General features: G+C 42.7%; 2 protein-coding genes across 11 annotated transcripts in view; one reads left to right on the top strand and one right to left on the bottom strand.

Annotated features, from left to right (window-relative positions):
- LOC125896593 (NACHT, LRR and PYD domains-containing protein 12-like) overlaps window positions 1-24166 on the top strand; it is a 451585-nt gene that overhangs the window by 12095 nt on the left and 415324 nt on the right. The window lies entirely within an intron of this gene.
- The window catches only part of epb41l2 (erythrocyte membrane protein band 4.1 like 2), a 92910-nt gene that overhangs the window by 56929 nt on the left and 11815 nt on the right, over window positions 1-24166 (bottom strand). For 9 of the 10 annotated variants that reach the window (XM_049589268.1, XM_049589266.1, XM_049589274.1 and 6 more), the window contains exons 2-3: window positions 2639-2871; window positions 2357-2542 (exon numbers count right to left, since the gene is read on the bottom strand). In XM_049589268.1, the coding sequence (XP_049445225.1) occupies window positions 2357-2542; window positions 2639-2857 (405 nt within the window). In that variant the 5' untranslated portion in view covers window positions 2858-2871. Of the gene's footprint in view, window positions 1-2356; window positions 2543-2638; window positions 2872-9648; window positions 9890-24166 lie in introns of those variants that run through there. The other variant, XM_049589267.1, reaches the window with a different exon arrangement.

The raw sequence follows: 24166 nt of genomic DNA, 5'->3' as shown, positions 1-24166 counted from the left end.
TTGGGACATTCTCTTATTCCCCTTTCTTGCGGAGAGTCAGATGAGTAGGTCGATGCTACATTCATGTTTACTCACTTCAGGAATTAACCGTGCACAGCCAAGAAATAGTCCAGCACTGACCGCCCTTAAAACCACAAGCTGTTGTTTTAACACTTTGTCATAGAGTGCACAAAAATAATAGATGTAGCCACCGTGATGCCAACAATCAGTTGGTGGACTCCTGTTCGGCACTGTGGTCATCGCCATCTTGGATTTTTGAAGCCAGGAGTGACCAAATGTAAACAAGAGGGTGGAGCTGTCGAGCAGCGAGAGGTGGATCTGACAGAGAAACCGTGGCTGCAAAAAAACGGCTGCACCAACAATTACGCCCAAATTTAAGCCTTGATAAAATGTAAACAGGTGAGTTGTATAAAGATTCACCTCCTGTACAGTTGTCATTTACGGGTGAATTAGCTTCTGAGACCAAAACTGATTTTTGTAGCAGGCTGGTAACATGTTTATATCTGCTGTTAATCTGAGCGTTGTAACATGTGGGTCTATGGGGACTGAACTGCTTCCAAAGACAACCTAAAGTGGCCATTAGAGGAACTGCAAGTTCAAGTCTTGTAAGCACCAGTTTGTGAAAACTCTAAGTTCAGAGGTTCCTAAACCCTGGTCCGCAGAGCGTTACCTAATCTTAAGGCTGCTGTCAGCCCTAGAGTGGTCTCCTCTGGTCTGAATCAGGGACTCATGTTGTTCCAAAGTTGTATAATTGCCTAGAGTTGGTTGGTGTTCTCACGGCAGCATTTACAAGAGGACCAGATCAAATGCCTTGTGTGAGAAAGCTGCTCTTGATTGGTCAGAATTTCCATGTGGGAAAAATCCAGGAAGTAAAGCAAACGTTGAAGAAGAGTACACTTGCAAGATAAATGGGACACTTTCTAATGTCACAATGGAGGGACAACTACGCAGGTTGATTTTAGCGCTGCTCATCGTGGACTATATTGCTGTCATTGTTCATTTTAGTCAAAGCATACAGTTTGAAAACGAGGCAAACGCGGCTCCAACTAGAAAACAATGTTTTGATGCATTGGATGTGCTGAATGTGCATATTAAGGCAGTACAGGAGGAGGTGCACATTAATAATCCTCCAGGACTGTAACATGCTCATGTTTAACCCAAACAATGTGTCATGTGACTGCAGTTGCTTCACATCCAGGTCGCAACACCTTCTCACCACAAACCAACCGCACCAGAGTTCCTTTGGAACCGGACTGAGACCACCTCTTCAAGAAGATCTCGTTTTGGTGTGTTCACACCTGCACAAATGAACCACACTGAGGGGGCAAATTAACTTGAGTTTGACAAAACTAAACCAAACAGGGCAGGTGTGAAAGCACCCTAAAACGTATGCTACTGGGCTGCAAGAAAAACATATTACTTGGCATAAAAAATTAATAAGATCATGACTATAAACACAATTACAGGCTATTTTGGCTGTAACTGACTTTAACTCGGTGCAGCTTGTGCTTTGTTTTTCTTCCTTACTCTCTGTCTCACCACCAACGATAACAACATCAGCATATGCTGATGTAACCAAGCAGCTTTTAGCAATCAGCAGTACATACTATCTTTGTCCGGCCACCACCTGATACTATCTGTATATTTAAAAATCCTTTGTCAGTAGCCACAGTTAACTGAAGATCTCATGCTTACACATGTTATCTTGCTCTTGTCCGTCTCTCTCCTTATAATCTTAAAACTCATATCAAAGCATATTTGTTATTATGCAACACAGACCTGGAATAACCCAGGACAGATGTTATCTGACGAGCCCCGACTCTGACCACTCTTAAGTCAAAACTAACAATGTTCCTGTTTCACACTGCCTACTGTACCTAGTACTGGCTTAAATATCATCTTAGTTTAGCTTTTAAATTGCCTTCATTTAAATATGAGTGTTGTAATTGTGCATCTAAATACAGGAGCATTTGCTGTGTTCTGTTATGTTTTTATTTTCACTTAATTTAAACTACCTTTGTTCACTTTCAAATTTTCTATCTCTTGTATCACTTGCCTGTATTTTTGCCCTTTTTAACTGTAAAACTTTTGCGTTTGCTGTAATTTTTTAACCCTGTAAAGCACACTGACTCGCCCTGGTGCAGGAAATGTGCTGAACTAATGGAGCTACCTTGCCTTTGTTTAATAAGAGAATACATAAAGAAGGTTCACACCTCAAACAAACTGACATCATCATCATTTGTGAACCTGCACGTGAATATACAAGCAGACTAATGGCAGACCCACTGTCTACTTTATCTTCCAGTATGTGTACCAGTGGGGTGTGGAGAGAAGTTACGCTGTGTGTGACCAGTACCTCAGTGTCTGCACTGGTGGTGGATTGAGACTCAGCTTCTTTTTCCTTGACTTCCTCCGACTTGACTGCCTCCTTCTCTTCTACTTCCTCTGCGTGACCGTTCACCTCTGGGGCAGGCCCGTCCTCTTCCTGTGTCACCTTGCTAACAGCTTCCTCTGCGGGTGGGACCTCCTTAGTTGGGGAGGTCTTTGTGGGTCAAGGAAAGAAGCGACAGCCATTAAAAACCCGACCAAAATAATTATCAGCAATGACAATCTAGTGAGCCTATAATAAGAATTTTACCTGGCTCTGAGACTTCTGCTTCTTAAGCCATGTTGGCAGGTAGCGAGCTATTCCCTTCCCCTCTTTCCCCTCTTTCTCCTTCTCTTCCTTCTTCTCCTCTCCCTCAGCGTTGGTTACTTCCTTGGTTTCTTCTGCGGGCTTCTCCGACTGCTCTGGCTGAGCGGCTGACTCCTCTGCTTTCTCCTTCACCTCTGTCTCAGAGCCCGCTTCTGTTGTCATGGTAACACGTCAACCTGCAGAGCGAGGAAGGAGAGCAATGGAAGAGCGTTAGATTTAATCCGAGGAATCAAATAAGCCCTTTTCCCACTTTACAAAAACCCCAACAACGCCCACTATCATCTGGCTTTTGTTTAATGGGAAAGGTTAGAGTTGGCAATCACTTCCAGGACTAATGACTCTGCAGTCGTCATGGCTATTTATCAGCTCCAGCTCCAATCGGCTCTGATTAACAGTGATGGAAATATGGCATGCGAGTGGACACACAAATGTAGGGCTGCCTGCTGATAGTCGACCACATGTTGGTCGACCAGAGAGGTCATTAGTCAGCAAGATTTCACTGGTCATTTAGTCACGGGAAAAAGAAAAAGTGAAACTCTATTAGGAGATGCATGTTGTCAAAATAAATCCAAACCTATATGACTGGAGCATGTGTGACTTTACTTTGAAAGGACAGACACAGGAAGTGTCCTCGTCAGGTTAATCTCCAGGGCTGGTACCTGCGGTTATTCCACAGGCTAGTTAATAACATGTCGGGCAGGAAATCCAAAGTGTGGGATCATTTTGAGAAGGTGAAGGACGAACCCAAGGTGATATGTAAACTCATCTTCATTGGTCGACTACAAACATGACGTATCATCTGAAACATGGAAGTAGCTCTTCGTCTCTGTCCCACATTTAAAAAACTGCATAAACACACTAATTTCATGACAACAGTGACAAAACTATTCCAAGAAACTATTTTCATTATGAATATGACACATAGATTTTATTAAAGGCGTATTTCTTGAAGATTAAAGGATAAGCCAACATTTTTCAAAAAGTATTAAATTATATTCTTTGGTATTCATACATGGAAGAACAATAGTATTTTGTTTTCATCACAGAGAGCTGGAGAAAAATCACACCGCCCCACTGAATTTGGCACAAACATAAATCTTTCATGGCACGCAACTTGAATTTTAGTCTGGAGTATCTTTTATAAATGAGTCACGCGATCTGATGGTTTTTCCCTTCACAGTGGGAGGAAGACAGAGAAAATATCTCTGGAAATAAAAAAGCTATTGGGTCCTTAATTCATGTCATGTATGGAATGTAAAACACAAATGAAATATATTAGGGTTATATAAGTTATCTGATTCTGATTCTTGGCTCACAGCTTTCAGCACATGAGCTCATGGCTGTTTGAAACATTAGATCTTAGATTGCAGTCGTCCAAGGCTCAAACAAAAACACAAAAACACAGAGCTGAGGATGTCATTATGTCACACGATGAGTTTCATCTGGGTTAACAGCTGTTATAAGGAGTTTCACATCCACACACACACACACACACACACAAAGAAAAAGGGGAAATTACTCAATTCTTAATATCTGAGTCATTGGTTTTACCCGCAGCTGTGGTCAACACACACACACACACACACACACACACTCTTCAACCCAAATTTCTCTGGCAGCGCTGTCCACACACGCCCTATTACAGCAACAGACATAGTTATTCAGCATGACACTAATTTGCTTATAACACTAGATGACCGTGACATTGGTCTTGAGGCGATGATGAGGCGAGGTCAGAGTGTGCAAACCTGGCCACTCAGAGTGTCTACCTACGTGCACAGTTTGTTTTGGTCCGGTGTCTCTACACATGCAGCTTCAGGCTGAGGGTTAAACATGATTTATACAACATTAAGTCACTGTCATCCGTTGTGCTTCTGATTCAGTCTTTCTCGGTATGTTTTGCTCACACTACGTCTCTTTCCCTCTAACTCTATTATTCATTACGTCGCCTGCATTTTACTTTCTGACCATCTTACCAGTTCTTTGGCTTTCTCTTTTCTGCCCTGCCACCTTCAATAAGAGAGGACACACACACACACACAGTGCAGCAGTGGTGTGTAGGGACTGGGCAGGAGTAAAAATAGAACAGGTCTCCTTACGCATGATCGCCTAATGAGGCAGGGAGGGGAGGAGGGGAGATGGATGGAGAGAGAGGTGTGTATGTAGGTGTGTGCAAATGTCAGAGAGGCAAGATAACACTGTGTGTGACCAAGAAATGTGCTGCAGTCATTTATGATCCTCTGAGGATGAAACGTAAGGGCTTTGGTGATCCTCTGACTTTCCATCTAGCGCCACCAGCGGGTCAACGTTTTACTTATCCGATAGAGTATCTTTACGTAACCTACACATTTTTGAACAGACATTCAGTGCGCAAAGTGAGTCAGTGGTACGCAGCGTCCACTCTGACTTCCAAGGGTTTTGCTGTTCTGTGAATGCAGTGCAGGAGGTTTTTTTTCCCCTCGGCAGCAGTTTGTCAAGTTTGAGTCGCAGGGTAGAGAATTTATCAGCCATTGAGTTTGTGGTTGGTTCAAGCAGAGGTGATCGGACTGATGGATTAGAGGAGCAGTCGCTGCAGAGGAGAGTGAAAGCAAACTTTTAGAGCTGGTGTTGGACCACGGGTTGAACGGTTTTTAATGGAAAAGCAGCCAGTTTCATCTAAAGTAGGCTGGAAACATGATGGACAACACTAAAATTAGAGCACAGTTTGTCTATGAAATAGAGAGCTTTATTTCTACATGTATTAATCAACGGTTAAGTTTCACGTTCGTGGCACGTGGTGTTCTCCTGCTCTGTCAGCTGCCCATGCTCTGCATTATAAAAGTGTGGTGCTCTGAATTCCAAGAGCGTTCCGATCTAATGGTCCAGCTCCAGAAATAGAAAATAAACATGTAGCAGCAAATGTTGATATCATGGCAAGCCACCAAAAATAAATTAATGTGTGGGAAACATGGCCATCTACATTTTACTCTTTGGTGTACCGTGACTTTATCTTGAAAACCCGAACTTCTCACAAGCTGCCTGGATCTTTTCTGCTCTCTCCATGTTCAATTCAGATGCAATTCATAATAGCCCCTTTAATAAACTGCATCACCCAGGGGACACTGGGGGCAGTACACAGGCTACCCAGGGGCTACTACGGTACGCTCACCTGTTCCCGTTCTTACCTGCCTGCTAGTCTGAGTAATGCTACATTACAGTACAGTTGGTCTGACTCCGAGGACAACACAAAGAGAACACACACTAAGTCATAAAACGATGCAACAGAGCTTTGAAAGTCAAATTATATCATGCTAAATGCACGCTAGCAGCAGCAAGCTAATGTTAGTGCCACTCCTGTTGATGTAACGCTAGCATCAGCAAAACCACCTGCAGCTACCATTGAAATCATCAGTTCTTTTAAGTGACCCAGTTCATCTTATTCACCTGCCACTACTGAACCGACTCATAAAACGACTCTATTGGTTTACCGGCCAACCAACCCCCCGCCGCCGCCGCCCACCCCCCGGACACACATGCCAACGTGACTAAAAGGAGTACTGACACTTATTTTTTTCCACCTCGAGTGCTGCTGACATTCATGACTCAAGTAGGATGATTCTTAATGGCCCTGCTAAATTAAATCCACCTTGGCACTGACGAAAGTGTAGCTGTGTACAGTGCAGGCACGATGACACTGTTACACAGGGTTTTAAATGTGCAACCATTTGTGAGATGTTTGAAGTGTGCAGGCTGCCATCTGCGCAGGGGACCCAAATACATTTTAAATCAACTTGAGCATATTTTTGTCCCCGCATGCGAGACGATGGATTTGGTTCAATCTGCTCCGTCATTCTCCGAACCCTTAAGTAGAGTCATCAAAGCAGGTCTGTTACTACCTACTCACTGCAGTTCCCACTCCTCTGACACACTGTGTTTCTCAATGGACCAGCCAGCAGTGTATCTATGTGTGTGTTTGTGTGAGTTGGCATCAGAGTGCAGCGTTTTTTTGCAAGATGTTCGTCACGGCCTCTTAGGCCTGCTTTAAACCGGCCCCTCTCTCACTACACCAGGAACCTTGTTCTACCTCTCTCACAACTTTCTAACTCACCCTCGCCTCTCTTTCCGTCTCTTTCTATCTTCTACTCTCCAGCCCGGGGTGCCTCTTTCTCTTTTTCACTCATCTCTCTCTCCTCTCTCAATCCCTTTCTTCCGGGCCCCCTTTCAATTCCCCTCCACTCGCATTATCTCCCCCTAAACCCCTCCTCTGTCTCTCTTCTTCCCACAGTCCATATAAACAATACCAGTGACATTATTACAGCCTCTCTTCATATAGACACATATGCACACACTGAATGGTTTACGGCAGTAAAAACATCTGTATAGTATCTAATGTAAGTCAATGTTAGGGAGTTGGCATTCAACACAGTACTGTATTCTTAAATTCATGTCCTGTATGAAAGTAGTTGAACTTCTGTCAGATGTTATGTGTTTTTTAATTTTTGTTCCTTCAAGAAAGTCTCTTCACATCTTTCTAGAGTAGGGTTGTCAGTTTTGGTTAGTTTTGTTTTCGATAGCCCGACACCCATTAACCAATATCTAACTGGTAAGTTTTAAGAATGCAAAATGACCTGACATACAGGAGGCCTTTCCTTTTACTCGCCGGAACGAAGTTAACCGCATTTCAAAGGCTATCCATTTATAGGTCTAAAATTTTAACACTTTGTGACTGAACTGTCTTGCCTTTCATTTTATCTCCTGTTGGCTTTGCTAACAGCCAGCCAGCTTGTCACATTAACATGAGGAAACATAGTGCCCACTGCCCACCCTCTGGTCTCCACTAGTTAGCTAGCTGCTCTGCACTGCTCACCAGCTGGGCAGGAGGTAACTAGCTCGGCCACTCAGTCAGTGATAATCGCTGGTAACGCTGTCCCAACCAATTCCCAACCAGTTGCTGAACAGCATTGCTGCAGAAATACAGTGACCACCTCTGGTCTCCACTGGGTAGCTGACGTTAGCCTTTGCGAGCAAATTCGCAAATCCCAGGATAACCAAGGAATGACCCATCCTACCCTCCCTATGACTGGCTAATACTTGTTGCCTTTGTTGGTTGGGTTGGTTTCGGCAAGATGAGTAGGATTGGTTACGGTTAGGATAAGAATGTCAGGGTAAGCCAATCCGAGGAAGAGTTAGGTAGAATAAGTAGGGCAATTTTTTCTGGAGTTAGGTAGCAGCGACGCTTACTCTGCGATTACCTTTAGTAATGCCACCCCCCCACCAGGACCTTGATGCTGAGGAAACATGGTAGCCACCCGCCACTCTCCCCTACATTGCCCAGGTGAGAAGTCATCTTTGAACCCTAAAACCCCTTAAGCATTGTTAACTACATTAGCACCACTAGCTGTGTTGACGCTGCTAACTGCGCAAATAGAGCTAACAGTGATAATTATTAGTGACAATACTAAAAGGGGCTTACAGCTAAAAATTGAGCCGATACTCGACGGAGCAACCTGGGGTAAGACCAGAGGCTGCACACTATGTTTCCATGGCAACGCTCTTGGGTTGACACTGTGATACTAGCGGTAATCGCCGAATGAGCTGCACCAATAGCTAGCTCCCACCAGACCCAGATGGTGCACAGTGCAGTAAACGTAAGAGTAGAAAATTAACCTGTAGAATAAAAAAATATTAACATCCCTAGTTGGAGAATTACACTGTTTTACTGTAATTTAGCCTTTAAAACCAGGAAAACACAACACTCTCGATACATTATGATTTCAAAAATCTCGAGATATTGGTATAATATCAAAGTATTACCAAGGCCTATTCAGGTGTGCTTTATTGGTGCATTCATTTTGTACTCGGAGGTCGGAAATTCCCAGTTCCCAGTCGGAAGTTTAAACTCGAACGCACCCTGACATCGGATTTCCAACTCGGAGCAACCACATCAACCCCGACTTACGAATTCAAGATGTTTGCCGGTCACATAGTGAGTAAACACTCTGCTAAACTACTGTTTATAGCAATTTTATCTTATTTGTTTTACATCAGGTCAGCCTCATCTGCGGCGTTCATCAGTTGGAGTGCACGATGGTTTTGAAGCTGTCTATACTCCCAAAGTGCAAGGGCAACAAAGGCTTTCTTGTGGGCGTCCATGTTTTTTTCCGACTTGTCCACCATCCTCAACTAGAATGCAAAAACTGTTGTCAACTCGGAGGTGACGTCATTCTGACTTCCGACCTCCGAGTACAAAACGAACGCAGCATATGTCCTTAGAATTCCATATGTAATTGTCAAATACCAACAAGCTGTAACTGGTAAAAATTACTCTCGGCAGTTTACCGATTAACAGTTAGGCTATCCATTGACATCCATAATCTAGAGGCAAGTACTGCTCGACGTGTGTGTTGTTAAACGTTTTATCCGACTATTTCACAGGCAATTAGCTGCGTTCAAGTAACCCAGTGGTCCAAACAGGCAGAGAAAAGCCTGCAGATTGAGACGAGGTATCTCTGTGTTTGTGTACAAGTTTCTTCTGATTCAACAACACTGATCTCTTACTCCAGCTGTTTCTCTCATTTAGTATATCAACCCAACTCATTTCCTCATCTTATCATCATCTATGAGCTTACATATTCGCTGGCTACTCTTGAAAGCAGCTTATCAGTATTTATTTTAGTTCTAGTTAGCATTCTTTAATCGTATTATTTGCTTAACTCCAATCAGATTATGATGTTTTCTTGACACAAATTCCACTTGCTGGAAGTATTCGATGAACACATGACTGTCACAGCAAAGATGAAAAATTAACCTACACGGGGGGAGGCAACGACACTGATGGGACCCTTTAACCTTTACCTCAGTAAACAGTTCCAGATTTTATTGCTGCCCTACACAGACACTTAATCTAGCCTTTCAACACCTGTTAGTATTTTTCAAATGAATGGTTGAATGAATGGTTGAACTAACGGCCTTACCTTTAGCTGCTTCTGTTGCTCTCTTTTCCTCTGCAACGCTCTTCACCTCCTGTTTCCCTTCTATTTGTTCTTCTCACTTTCTTTTGCTCTTTTTCTGTCTTTTTGCCTGTTATCTGTCTTTCCTTCACCTCCCACCTCTTAGCAAAAAGCCTGCCCTACAAACCATCGTTGCCATTTTCTCTCTTCCATCCTCTCTCGTCTCTCCCTCTGAGCTCGAAGTCTGCTTCCCTCGGGACTGACGCTCAGAGAAACAAGGGCAGAAAGCGAGAGGGTGGGGGTGGAGATGGTGAAGAGGAAGTGTGTGAAAGAGAAGAGCAGAGCCGAGGCAAGGGGAGTGATGGAGAAAGAGAGATGGAGAGAGGTGAAAGATGGATGGATGAAGGAGAAATGAGAGAGGAAAGACCACATCTACTGTCCATGCCTACTCTGCCAGACTACTAATGGACACTAGCATGGACAGTCTCTACAACACTGAGCCACTGCCTCAGATTCTTGGCAATATTTTGCAACTGTATTTTTCTAAGGAAAGAAAACATTAAGACATTTCGCCCACCAGATTTTTCAGTTTTGACTAAAAATCCCAGTGGACCATGTCCTCATTTCCACATTTACCCTTTTTTTACTGCTCACCCTGTCACAAACAGCACACTGCACTAATACAAACACTAAAGCTCTCCCGTTTACTACTTGATTGGTGCCTGTATGGCTTTTAGTGGTTGTCGTCATAGTAACAACAACTTCCTGACCTGGCCTGTGGTCGAGAGATAAAATTTTATAGGCACGGGACTTGAGTGCAAAAGTCAAGAAATGGAGAGAAAAGATGGAGTTATCTTTCTGGCTTCAGTGGTTTCACATTGGTGCTCTTTCACCATCTGATAAAAGCTGACATGACAAGTCTCAGCATAACAAGAAAAACACACACATCCACGCCCACCTCGCTCTGAAAGGGCAGAACGGGGGGCAGGACGGGGACAGGAGGAACTGGTTTCCATGGCAACGACATTCACGGACTACAACAATAAATCCCCATGGAGACGAGAGATTACCACGGCCAAAAATACAGATTAGTGGACGAGCGTGGAAGTGACAATAGAGATTATGACCGTGCCTAAACCCATTTCAAACCACATCAGATTTACAGCAGATATTACAAGCCGGGCCGACAGGAAGTACGGTAGCTACTTTACTCCTCCCTCAGCTCATCCTCGCTGTTCCACCCAGAGCTGTTTGCTCCTCAAGGACCCTTTTTAAGGGCTCTTTGTAAGACTGAGGGTTCCACTAAAAACCCTTTTTATCCAAAGAACCATTTTGGATGAAAGAGTTCTTCAAGGATTGTTGAACTGTTGATTGTTGCATACATTCAAATATTTATCCATGTGTCAAGCTTTATTTTTATTGTATATATCTGGAAACCCCTTAATAAAATAAATTTGTGTTAATTCTGCCATCATTCATCACTCTTTTTTTGTTTTTGTTTTTTTAAATAACAGGTACTCCGTACTTGGAATTTTGTATTCGGTTCTAATTTTGAGTGGCAGTTTCGGTTCCCAACCCTACTGCACCACTGAAACAGTGGAGGCAGTAGTAAAATATCCCCCCTCTAAAAGCATGATTGTGAACCATGAGTGCTGTGGGTTGCTCTGGACCATATCAGTCTTGGCTCTTTAGAAACCTCATGTAACCCAAAGCTGCTGGATGTGGTTCCCTTGGCCACAGCTAACCCATTAAACTAAAACCATGGTTACTGGAAGAGAGCTCTACTAGTAATGTAGTCAGTTACTATTTCCTGGGTGGGTTCTAGATGAAACCATTGTGATATATAAGGTTTCTTAGTAGAACACCCTGTTTGGGTTCTTGTTGCAGTCTACCTGTAAACCTTTGTTTTAATAGCAGTAATAGTTGTAGCTACCCTCACTAGTTGACACCAGAAATACTAGGCTGTCAAACTTAATATTGAGATACATGGAGGAAAAGTGGAGGAGTTTGGATCAACATGAACAGCTAATCAGTGGCACTGATCATCAACATCTGCCCCTCTCTTTCACACACACAATCACACACGTGCGCTCTCATACTCAATGGATGAAGCCATGTGCATTCGACAGGTACAAGTCTGCAGCTGTCTGTGGCCGTTTACCAAGGAAGGTATGTCTGAGCTTCACACGCACTCATGGCAGCTGGGTGGCATAGAGATGCTTTTGAGAGCACGAGAGATCCCAACAAGCCTGGACGAATGGGTGTGTGTGTGTGTGTGTGTCAATTTGCATGCACACCCGTGTAGGAAGGCAGTACTATGTGAGTGTGTGTTTTTGAATGAAGATAAGTCAAGATGGTAAATACTAAATATATAAATATTGCTTGATAACGTTTCTCTAGTGATCTGTTAATGTAATATAATGGGTAATGTGCAACGTTCATTATGCACGGAGCAAAGTGCCGCACATCTAGGCAGCAATTTGGTTTTTAAAAAATGTGATTAACAATTTCATTTGGCTCTTATAATACACCTACTTATTTGTCAGACAATGTTAAACCTTATAGATTAAACTGTGCTCAATTTTGACAGTTTTCTGAGGGTTTTCTTACTTTTAGACTGGTCGTCTAATCATTTCATTCACTTCCTGGTACAGGATCACAGGTGTGCTGGAGCCTGGTCACCAGACTATCACAGGGCTGACACATAGAGACAGACAACCATTCACACTCACATTCACACCTACGGACAATTTAGAGTCACCAATTAACCTGTATGTCTTTGGACTGTGGGAGGAAGCTGGAGCACCTGGAGGAAACCCACACTGACACGGGGAGAACATGTCAGAGCACCTGGAGGAAACCCACGCTGACATGGGGAGAACATGCAAACTTAGCACAGAAGTGGGTTCGAACACAGACCCCTCTTGCTGACTAGGCGTCTAGTCCAAGTTTAAACTTCCCTTTAAACATCAGGGAAATTAGTATTATAAACAACATAAACACTTACTGTGAATGTGCATATGAAATGAGTTCAAATGATCGACAACTGTGTGTTCATGTTTTAATTGAGCTACACTGCTTGTTTCCGACAGCTGGAGTACACTGAGTCCAACAGGTTCCAGTTAACTGAGCACTGAAACAGTGTAAATCTATGAGCCGTCACTCAGCTCAAACTAATGAATTAAAAATCCAATCCAGCAGATCGCACTGGGACACCCCAAACACTGAACAGTGACGCAACAAGCTCACAGCTTTTCAGAGTATTCCTCTACACTCCAACAGATGACAGTCACTGAGCCCTGGTTTGGTTTTGAAATAACCACACACACACACACACACACACAGTGCAGAATCCTAATCTGTGCTGTTCTCTTGTACGATCTGTCCATCTGTCACGCAATGACACATGCATACACACAGATATAGCAAACACACATAAACGGATTCTACGCACATGTAAACACACACTCACATAACGACTGGTAAACACACTGATACACACTGTGACTGCGTTTTCATTTACCCGTAGTGATAAACACACACATGCGCATGTCTACACACTCACACATTATTGGTGTGAAAATTTTGAACATGCCTGTCCCTTTACACTGCACTCTGACCCTCACACTGAGGATTACACAAAGGATAATCCCTGTGTATGTTTATGTGTCTGTCTGTCTGCCTGTCTGTCCATTCGTCCATTCATCCCCTCATCTTCGTCTGTCTGTCTGTCTCTCCCAGCTACACCTGATAAACACCTCACAAATGCTTCCTGATTGTCTCCGCTGCCTTTAGCTTGAGCTTATCCTAAATTAATGGTCAGCTCATAAGCTGTGTTTAAATGACCAGAACTGTGTCATTACTGTTGCTACTGTATTATTACCATCAGCTCGTAACTGCTACTGTCAGATGCAAAACTATATGCATTATATTTACTCTTTAACAACACCAGGACCCTCCATTCAACTCAGCACTACTATTAATAATATTCATCATTTCACAAAGCTGGTTCTGCCTCATTTAACTGTATTATTATTTTAACCGAACAGAAGAGTTTAAAGCTTTTTCAAAATATCTCCATACTGCCCGTCCGTAGTGATCCAAGTGTCCTGAAGCCCCGACATAAAACCACTTGGATCACTACGGACGAGCAGTATGGAGACATTTTGTGGTTTCAATTATGTGTTTTTGGACGTTTGAATCTGGGGCGCCGTCAGCCTCCATTAGGTGGAGTTGTGCTGCTACCTCCTCTCCCCTTGGATCTCTGCAAGTGATGTGAGGACTCTAAAACTTCACCTGAGCCTCCCTCGGCATATGGGTGAGTAGATAATGGCTGAATTTTCAGTTTTGGGTGCACTATCCCTTTAAGTTCGAAATCAACATTCGAACGCTCCACAGCTTGTCCTTTTTTCCATGTCTATTCATTTTGTTTAAACCTGTTATTTCTACACAGCTACAGATAACGATCAGGCTACACTAATAATATTAGTATTATACTATTTGCAGAATTAGATTCCAGTGGTGGCTGGATTGACATTTTCAATAACTCAACAATGTTGTTAAGTCCAAGTCAAAATGTACTTAAATAAAGATATCACTTTCAGAATGTTTATATCTAACAAAATATTCTGCTTTAATGCACATTTGTTTGCGTTTGGCCTTTTGAAATCAACATTTTCACTGCAGTCAAAAACTGTCTGCTCTCCTGACTGCCAAAGGGAGGCGTGCACCTGTATTACTGGGTGTTCTAGCAGCAATCTAGCACCAAAAATGTACCCAAAAGTGGGCACAGTGCTACTAATAGTTGAGGAGAGTTTAACCTTTACCAGTGAACTGTGGCTAGACTGTACCTACAGCCAGTACATCAGTAATCAGTCCTGTGACTTCTGTGACATGTTGACCTGTGTTACAAAGAGTTTCTTCCCGCCTGAAACACACGAACACGCCTCCCCACTGCAGGACAATATTACTGTGGTGAGCTGCACTACGCTGCTGCTTGGTAATTTTCGTCATAACAGTTCATAACAGCACCATATATTACATTTACTCTTTAAAAGAAGCTGATGTGATGAAAAAAGGTTAACTCATTTTATTCAATGAATCACTTTCAATTCAAATTTAGGATTTGTTCGAAGTTTATTTCTTAGAGTGATGAATGTAAAACATGACATTTCATAAGCCCTAATTAGCATGCCCTTTCATGACAACATATGGATGCTATGCATTACTATAACACCTTTTTATTTAACTTTTTTGCTGTTTTGCTTATATTTGTATTGCAAAGTTTAGACAATATTCAATCAATTTTATTTTGTAGGAATTGCTGAAGATGTTGGACTGTGAAAATGCTAAAGGAAAAAAAGGAGCAAAAAGTGCCTGGAAAAAAAAGAAGGTAAAATCTAAATATATCCATGAACCCTATCTTCTAGAGTTATGTCTCTCTCTCTCTTTCTGTGTGTGCGTGTGTGTGTGTGTGTGTGTGTGTGTGTGTGTGTGTGTGAGCGAGAATAATGGGTTAGCTCATAACTACTATTGTTAGGTGCTAAACTCCCCTATTCAGCGATTAAATCAGTCAGGCGCAAGTGCCCTGTCTGTGTGAATGTGCGAGTGACTGTGTGTGTGTGTGTGTGTGTGTGTGTGTGTGTGTGTGTGTTTGAAATGGTGTGTGTATGTGAGAGACAAAGAGTGAAAGTATGGGTGGGTCACACGAGTGCACATGAGAGGAGATACAGTTTACTGTGTGTGTGAGAGAGAGAGCGAGAGAGAGAGAGAGAAAGAGCGAGAGAGAGAGAGAGAGAGAGAGAGAGAGAGAGAGAGAGAGAGAAGGAGAGGTAGTGAAAAAGACTGGAAGGAGACAGAGGGGAAGAAGAGAGCAGGCATTAGCTGGGAGGAGAGAGAAAAAGAAAAAGTGAAACTTGCGGTCTCCCTCGAGCAGCAGTGGGTGTGGTGTTACTATGGCAACGTCCATCCCATAGAGGGTGGTAGCAACAGGTGCCTTAGCAAAACAAATGACTTCATGGGCATCAAGGGTCATTATTACAGCTGCCTGATGAGGCAGGTTGACACACATGAAGGAAATAACATCCTCCTCAGGCACAAACAGACTGAGCGCTTTCAACACACTGTCACAAAGATGTATGGTACCTTTTTATCATAAGAGCAAACTGGATCCCTCTCTTAATATGATAATCATAATTATAGAGCCTCATATCGCCAATCGGACGTAACAAACAAGGAGCTGCACCACATTCCACAGATAAGGACTCATATTTAATAATTTAGGAAGAAGATAAGGTGCAGCAGGATCTGCTGTGAACGATCGATCACATCTTACATTTGCCTCACAGTGATGAGTCAAGTAGAGACAACCTTTAAAGGGACAGTTCACCCATACAGATGTCTGCCTTCTCTCCAGTATAATGGAACTAGATGGCACTCAGCTTGTGGTGCTCAAAGTACCAAAAAATACATTTGAAAAACTCAACATCAATGTCTCTCTCCAGAAATCATGACCTGGTTACTCAAGATGATCCACAGACCTTGTTGTTTCATGTAGGAACTATTTTCTTTCCTCATCCGCCAGAAGGAGGCGTGCATCTACTCATGGAAGATAGGGCTGTACGATATGCAAAGAAAAATCATATTGTGATTGTCATGAGTTGCAATTTAAGTGAGAACAGTAATTTCTGCATTTCATTTTCTCTGAAAAAATAAAATAAAAATGATGATGAGGTGATTGTCACTGAGGTCTGTAGCCAATAAGCATGCTCCCAAAAGACTTCAGATTCTGTACACATATGCAGAATCTGTTTATAGACATTAGCTACATGGTGCTAGGTAGTGTTGCAGGGTATACTGGTGCCAGCGGTAGACCGCAGTACTAAAACACCACGGTACATATGATACCATAATGTTGGAGTACCGTAGTACTACAGTACCTCACGGCACCACTACTGTGGGATAAGTTCAAAGTCCAATCACAAGAGGTGAGTGTCCATGCACCATCCAATAACAGCGCACGCTGGCCACCTGGCACTCGGTATGCTGCTGCAGTGGTTTGTATCCAGTGACATGTCAGGTATTAGCTGAGCTACTGAGTATCTTTGAGCAGTGAAAGTTACTATTTATTTATTTCTACTTGGAGGTTAGATTTGTTTATATATGCTACAGTGATTTGTTTTCCACAGAGCTCTACGGTGCGAGCATTTTACTCGCATTTGTGACTAAAAATAGTTTTGTGCGAGCACAAGAAATCATTCAGGAGCACGCTGTGTGAGTACAGATTTCAACCAGCAGCAGAAACTAAAGGTGAATCCTGCCGGTTGTGGGTTGAACGGGGGTCACAGACACAGATAGGAATACAGCGGAGCACTATGGCCACTGCAAGATAATGGCTTACCGGCAACAGAGAAGCCCGGCTCCAGGTCCAGTAATTTCCTCTTCTTGGTGTCATGACTGCCCAGTAGTACCTGAACAGCCGAGCCGTGGCGGCACACAGGTATGTGGCGTGTCAGAGCAGGTAACGGTCCACAAACCTCACCGCACTTTAGGGACTGTTCTTTACTTATGAAGGGACTGTTCTTTCCTTGTCAGGGGAGGAGGGGGGCTGGTTGATTTTTATTTTATTTATTTATTTTATTTTGATCCCCCCCATGTTAATCACTTATTGATGCTGTTTTTGAAGTATGAATAAGTCAGTAAGTAATTTATTCCATTGAAATATCACTGATGTATTATAGAAAAGTGATTTATCTTTTTATAAATGACAAAAGGCACATCTGCCTCATTTTTGCTGTGGTATCCTGATACTACTCAGAATTGTGATACTTTCACTGGTATCGTACCGTGGGTCCCAATTTTGTTACCGTGACAACACTAGCGCTAGCAGTAGATGCATGCTTCATTTTGTGCGATGACACAGTTGGTGGGTGTAGTTCGGTACAAAGAAAATAGTTCCTGCATGAAACTGCTCACAACAAGGTCTGTGGATCATCTTGAGTAACCAGGTCATGATTTCTATAAAGAGACATTGATGTTGAGTTTTTTCAAATGTATTTTTTGGTGCTTTGAGCACCACAAGCTGAGTGCCATCTAGTTCCATTATACTGGAGAGAAGGCAGACATCTCTACGGCTGATATCTCCAACACTCTGCAGCTCACACCAAAACAATCTGAACTAGCACTACAGGTAAGAGGAAACATATGTATTTTAGATTTGGGCTGAACTGTCCCCTTAAGGCTTTATCAGTGCATCTATACAAAGTATAGCTGCAACAGTACATATAATTCATACTGTAGAAAGCTTGGTCAGTAGCACTTGTAATAGTGAAAATGTAAAGCACTCCAACACACCGACTCACCGCTGCCTGACGTTAATTTTCGAACTACTAACCCTAACCCCGAACTCTAAAATTAGACATCTCCCTTGTGAACGCCATCAGATGTCCTCATTTTTACAACATCATCCTGTTTTCTCAATTACTGTGCAGACATGTCGCCTCTACAGTCCAGACACACTCACACATCATTATGTGAGATATGTTGTCGCAACCAGCTCCTCTCTTTGGGTCAGTGACATGACCAGATAGATTATTTAGGCGCCTGATATCAGTTAATCCCAGACCAGTGACCTCTGACCCCTGACCAGGAAACAGGAAGTGTGGCAAAGGGGCAACTTCAAATCCTGTCAACTCCTGTTTCACTCGGTTCATCTCCATCTTTATCTCCAACACACATTTTTAGCTGCACTCATATCTGGGTCTCTCTCATTAGGGACCTGTCAACATAAAAACAGGAAGTGACACAGAACAAAACATCCTACAATCACGTTTTGTATCTCTCTCTGAACATCTGTGGATAAATAAAACTCACATCTGTTGGGGTTTTCCCCACACACAATCTAACACCATGGCACACGGAGTCCCACCCTTTCTCCTAGTCAGCTAACTTGTGTAATCTAGTAGGTGCTCTCATAGTGTTGACCTGTGGGAAACACTGTCTATTGAACCCACTGACACATAAACACACAGTTCACTGGCTCCTTATAACTGTTTCCAAGATGTGTTACAAACCTCAGAGCTTCTCAAAGGCTACTAATGAGAACAAGTTAGCTGGTCTGCACTCCCTCTCACCCCTTGTTGCCCCAGACACTCCTCTCCTCTCACGTCCGTTTCCTCCCCTCATCCCTTCCTCTTTATCGCTCTTCCCTGGTGTACCACCTCCTCTGTGCTCCCCACTTCTCCTTTTCCCAAGCCTCTCCCTGACTTTTGTGACGACTCCAATGAACAGTCAGCACATGATGAATTAAGTACATGAATAATTGGATGTAATGTACAAAGCCTCCTACAGACTGAGAAGTTTAGTCTTATAAGATCAGTGCAGCTACACCGTGCAACATGGATCTAATAAACTTGGGTACGACATCAAGTTTGATTCATGCAGACTGTATGATGACAGCGCTGACTGAATCACAGGCTACAACGTACCATGCAATAGCTTCCCATACTAAGTGCGCAACGATGCTCCGAGTGTTATTACTTCTCCAACTGTGAAGCTCAACATAGAGACTGACATTATTAAATAACCTGAAGTTTCGTTGGCACTATATACTGCGGTGTGCCAACATAGCAGCTGCAACTCAGCCGCTATCTCCTTCCATGCTTCGTCCTTCTTTATGCGATCATGGTCAGAGCTGGAGGACACATCATACAGGTAAGGCCTCTGCTGCCACAGCTCCACAAGGTTTCCTCTTTGCTCGGTTCCCACACATTTATTTAAGCAAGTTTTGCCTCCATGGCGAGCTGCTATCTGTCTGTCTGTTTGGGATTAGCGCCAATGCACCATTTCAGGCTGCACAGTAGACGCAGATTGTAACAGCAGACACACAGTGAGATGGTCATCCCAAATATCTGACACTGTCAGAATTTTATCCCAGGCCGTCCTTGAACCGCTCACTGTGTGATGTAAAGCCACTGTTTAAGAGCCACAACCAAAGATTTGTTTCATGTGGGTCATCTTTCATCTGGATCAGCCCAAAATCGCAGAGTGTATACCGGGCGTAATGGACATTTTCACTATTTTCCAGCTTTATTAGGGCTGTACCTTGAAAGCTGGAGATTCAAACCCTCAGTCGACTGACATTAGTCTAAGTTCAGCAGTCATTTTTCATTCAATAAGGAAAATAATTGCCCGCAAATTGGTTTTTAAAATTAGTTTTCACTCATTTATTCTGACATTACTGAAGATCCATAATCCCATTTTTGGCGTTCACTGTCCTCTCATGTTGTTGTTACACAGATTTTGTTGAGTAAGAAAATTTGACTGACATTGTTATTCACGTGGGAACCCTAACCCTAACCCTGGCTCAGCGGCACTATATACAGTATTACTAACATTTTTTGTTTGTTTGTTTTTGCAAGTTACTTCATTGATCCTGATTTAGTCCTTTTTTAATAAGCTTTATTGTTGGGTTATCACTGGGTATATTTTTGCTTTTTAAATGACAAAGATGACAGTGTTCATTGTTAGATGAAGAATACAAAAGGGCAATGAGGAGCAATGAGGGGCATTTTTACAGCAACCAAGATGCCTTGGTTGCATCTGGTTGCTACAAATACAGAATATCCGCAGACGTAAAACTGGTAGAGAACATGAGGTAGAGAACCTGCTCTGAACGTAGGGAGAATGGATGAACCTGCCAGTCCATGTAACCAGCTGCATTCATTTCTCTTCAACTGTTCTTGTTGTTTGGCCATGTGACAGTTTGTCTATGTGGTGTTTGTCTCGCCCCTCTTTGACTGTGATTGAAGGGGTACTATGTGACAGTGATGAGCGGCTGCAGCATTTTACCCAAAGTTGAATATTTTTCAACTCGACAACTAGAAAAAAAAAAAACAGCAAACATGCAGCTCCAAGTGCAAAGAAGACGTTCAGGGCCTCGTCACGTTGCAGCCGTTTGCAGAACATGTATGAATGCTTGGCGCCCCCATTAAAAAAAAGGCAAAACATGAACACAGCTGCAGTGGCTGTTGCTTGCCATAGAGTGGCACTTCAATATTCCCTTCATCACAACAGCCCTAGTGTCAAGACTTGTTGTCCCCAAACTATAAAGGACGCTGAGATCAGATATCAGTATCTATAACACAATATCATCATCTTTTTGCTGATATAAACCTCACCATCAACATTTCCTCCTGTTGCTCTCTAAGACGTGGCCTTTACAAGATGAAGGCTGTGCACCATCCCCACCATGCACTGTTCAGCCCCTCTCTCTGTGAGAATGTGACCCTATGCTGATTAATCTGTTTTTAACTATGTTTGGCCCCCTGCCAAAGCCACAGGCCCTCGCTCTCTCTCTGGTTTTTATTCTATCGCCTCTTTCAGAGCTGGTCACTTGCTGGGGGAAGGCAGTTTGCCCTCTTTATCCCTCTCTGATGTAAAATGTTACCCTTCAACACAAGGATTTTCTATTCTCCTCTAATAGACCCCCTTGTTTAACCAAAAAAATATGACTCTACTAATCTGCACAAACAAACTATCGAACTCTATTCAAATCTGTTAAGCTCTTTGGTTCAACACAAATAAGACAGCATCGATATTTAACTGTTTTTTACACTGTAGTTTTCACATTTGCATTTTTTTTGGCATTTAGCTGACCCTCTTAGAGAAACCACCCTCCCTCACTCTCCCTCTCTGTCCCCTCCATCACACACATGTCCTCTACATCTCTATCCCCCTTTCACTCTCCCCATCGCACCCTCTCACCCGCCCTCCTTCCCCTCACTGTCTCTGTGGCGGTAATAAGCTGAACACTGCATTACAGTTTCCATTCATCCGTGCCTCTCTGATCTTCTCTGCGTGAATACAAGTCCTGCTGTGCCCGCTGGCCGAGCGGCTCTGAAAGCTAGAGGCTAATACCCGCCGGTCATGGCTGACTGCTACACTAAAATACGTCCATCTTTAGTGACTGTTGGGAATGGCTCAGTGTCACTACGATCATGGAGGAGATGATTGCGCTGAATTGGACTTACAGTATTAAACCACCTTTATAGACTGGAAGATAAGACGTGTAAATCCACTCAGTAAACAACTGGAAATCTTATTCACAAAAGACAGTTTAAGGGAGATTTAAGTTTTCTCTGAATCCGCCTCTTTCCTAAAAACACATTTGGTGCGTGTCACCCAACCCCATGTGGGACAGTAGGGCTATCTGTGTGTGCCTGAGTTGATGTGATGTGTTTTGCTCCTGTTGAACTGACAGGGTCAGGATGAAAACACACACGTACACACACAAACGCACACACTCGGGGATGTTCCCATAGCCTTTCCGAATGGTTAAGCAATATCTCTCACTCTCTCTGTCGCTCTCACTCAGTCTCTCTTTCTCCTCTTGTGTCCGCCTCTTACTCACTTCCTTTCTGCTTCTATCTGTATTCCCTCCCTTCGTCACTCCATCTCTGGTTTCCTATTTTCGTCTCCCTGTGTCTCTCCAACTCGTCCTTCTACCCCTTGCAAGGTGAGACTGAGAAAAGTACAATGAGAGTACAGTACGTGCATTTGTGCTGTTTTCCTTGAACTGACGCAGCAGTGCTGAAACATAAAAAACTGCTAACAAGTTTATAAAAATGCAAATAAAAGAAGCATGATTCAGTTTTACTCTTGGCTTAAAGGGATACTTTACCTCCCAAATGACCATTTGCATATCAATTAGTTAACACGTTACGCTGAATTCTTGGCAACGATCGACAATCTCGACGGAGTCTACAGGTATCAATTTAATACTTTTTAAGAGCCATTCACCTCTTAACCAAATCTAGGGCAGATTTCGGGACAAATCGTGTTTTACTTATTGAAGCATCACAGGTAAGCACTGCAGGTAAGCAGTATGTGGTCTTGTGCAGAGGTCAGTGTTATGTAGGAACATGGTTCATAGAGTGAGTTAAGGTAACAGGTAAGTCTAAGTCTGAAGTAAAGTGACAGTATTATAGTTATTTAATGATTCGTAACATTATAAGTGTGGACTTTTACAGAGAAAGACTTCAATTATTTTCACAAAAAGAAATTTAAAAATGGATAAATGAAATAAGATAAAATGTTTGCAGTAGTTAAGCCCTTGCAAATTCAAACTTAAGACTATTAAATGACACTTGAGGCCTCATTGTAACACTGCATTTAAGACATTTCAAGACTTTTTAAGGACCTGTAGACACCCCAACGAAGAATCCAAAAACTGATTCTTGATGAATTGAAGTCATGGCGGTCCACATTTAACAACAGCAGAACTATATCAACATCCGTTAATAAACTCTCACACAACTCGCACAGTATAATCCAAGTCTCATTTATCCAGTCATATACTCAGTGCTTCCCAAACAGCCCTTTTTTTTAAACCAAGAACTGAACGAAAAGTGAAACTGTTCTCTTCACAGCCAGACTCCACTGATAAATTCAGTAATTTTACCTCACTGAACATAGGAGCTGCTTTTCTGCCGCTGCCTTGAATCACTTAGTTAGTTATCAAAATTTTCGAGAATTTTTGCTGTTTTTGGATTCTTGGTAACCAGAGGCATGTCAAACAATCATCTGTGGGGTAAAGTTTTACTTTAAGACAGCGACAAATTAGTCTTTTTGTCACTGCAAGCAAGACACCTAAAGGAGACTGTTCTTAATTATTAATGCACCTGTTTCTGCTTCAAAGTTTCACTGGTAATACTACCACTTAAGTTTTATCAGTTGGAAGATCGAGCCATGTAAAATACATTCAAAAACACAATTTCATAAAATACACAGATCCTGAAATGAGACACAAGGTTTCATATTGAGTGAAAAAAGACATCGTGCACTCATTGTGACTAACCCAGAGTTAGTTCCAGCTACCTTTAATGAGCACAATATTCTCCCACCAGAACAACCAATTAAGGCTTCTCATTAGTGGGTCTGACAGAGCCGCCACTGTTCTGCACATCCCGAGAGTCTGAGAATGACCATGGCGCTGATGATTATAGATAAACTATACACACAGAGTGGGGGCCTGACAGGAAAAACACACCAGAGTGACAGCCGTGGCTCAGTGCTGGATTTCCCTTATAGCTTAACAAAGCAAGAGTCCTTCCTGCGATGCATATTCTTTATTCTGTGAGGCTGTCTACTACTGAGGTGGGTTTTGTTGCACTAGACTGCAAGTGCACCTGTAACCCAGCACAATATCACACTCAGGCGCCGCAGAAAATAAAACCTTTGTGAAGCATGTGATGTTGCAGAGAGGGGTGTTAAATTAACACAATACAAAATGTTCTGTTCTTAGTTTGAGAGTGGAGACAATTAATCCAATCCAGTACAACAAAAGCACAAACTAGTCAGTGGGGATACATTTAAGGCTGCAAGATCGAAAAATATATGAATATAAATCTTACAAAGTCTGAGCTTAAGCCAGTAATCCACACAAGATAAATAAATTAGACATTTTGAAGGCAATGAAACAGAAGCCTCCGTATAAATGATTGGGTGGGTAGCCCTCGGACTCAGTCTTTCATTAATGCACTGC

This window comes from Epinephelus fuscoguttatus, linkage group LG11, assembly GCF_011397635.1.
Source record: "Epinephelus fuscoguttatus linkage group LG11, E.fuscoguttatus.final_Chr_v1".
NCBI lineage: Eukaryota > Metazoa > Chordata > Actinopteri > Perciformes > Serranidae > Epinephelus > Epinephelus fuscoguttatus.
The sequence above is the reverse complement of the archived record's forward strand: the minus strand, read 5'-3'. Positions and strand labels throughout refer to the sequence as shown.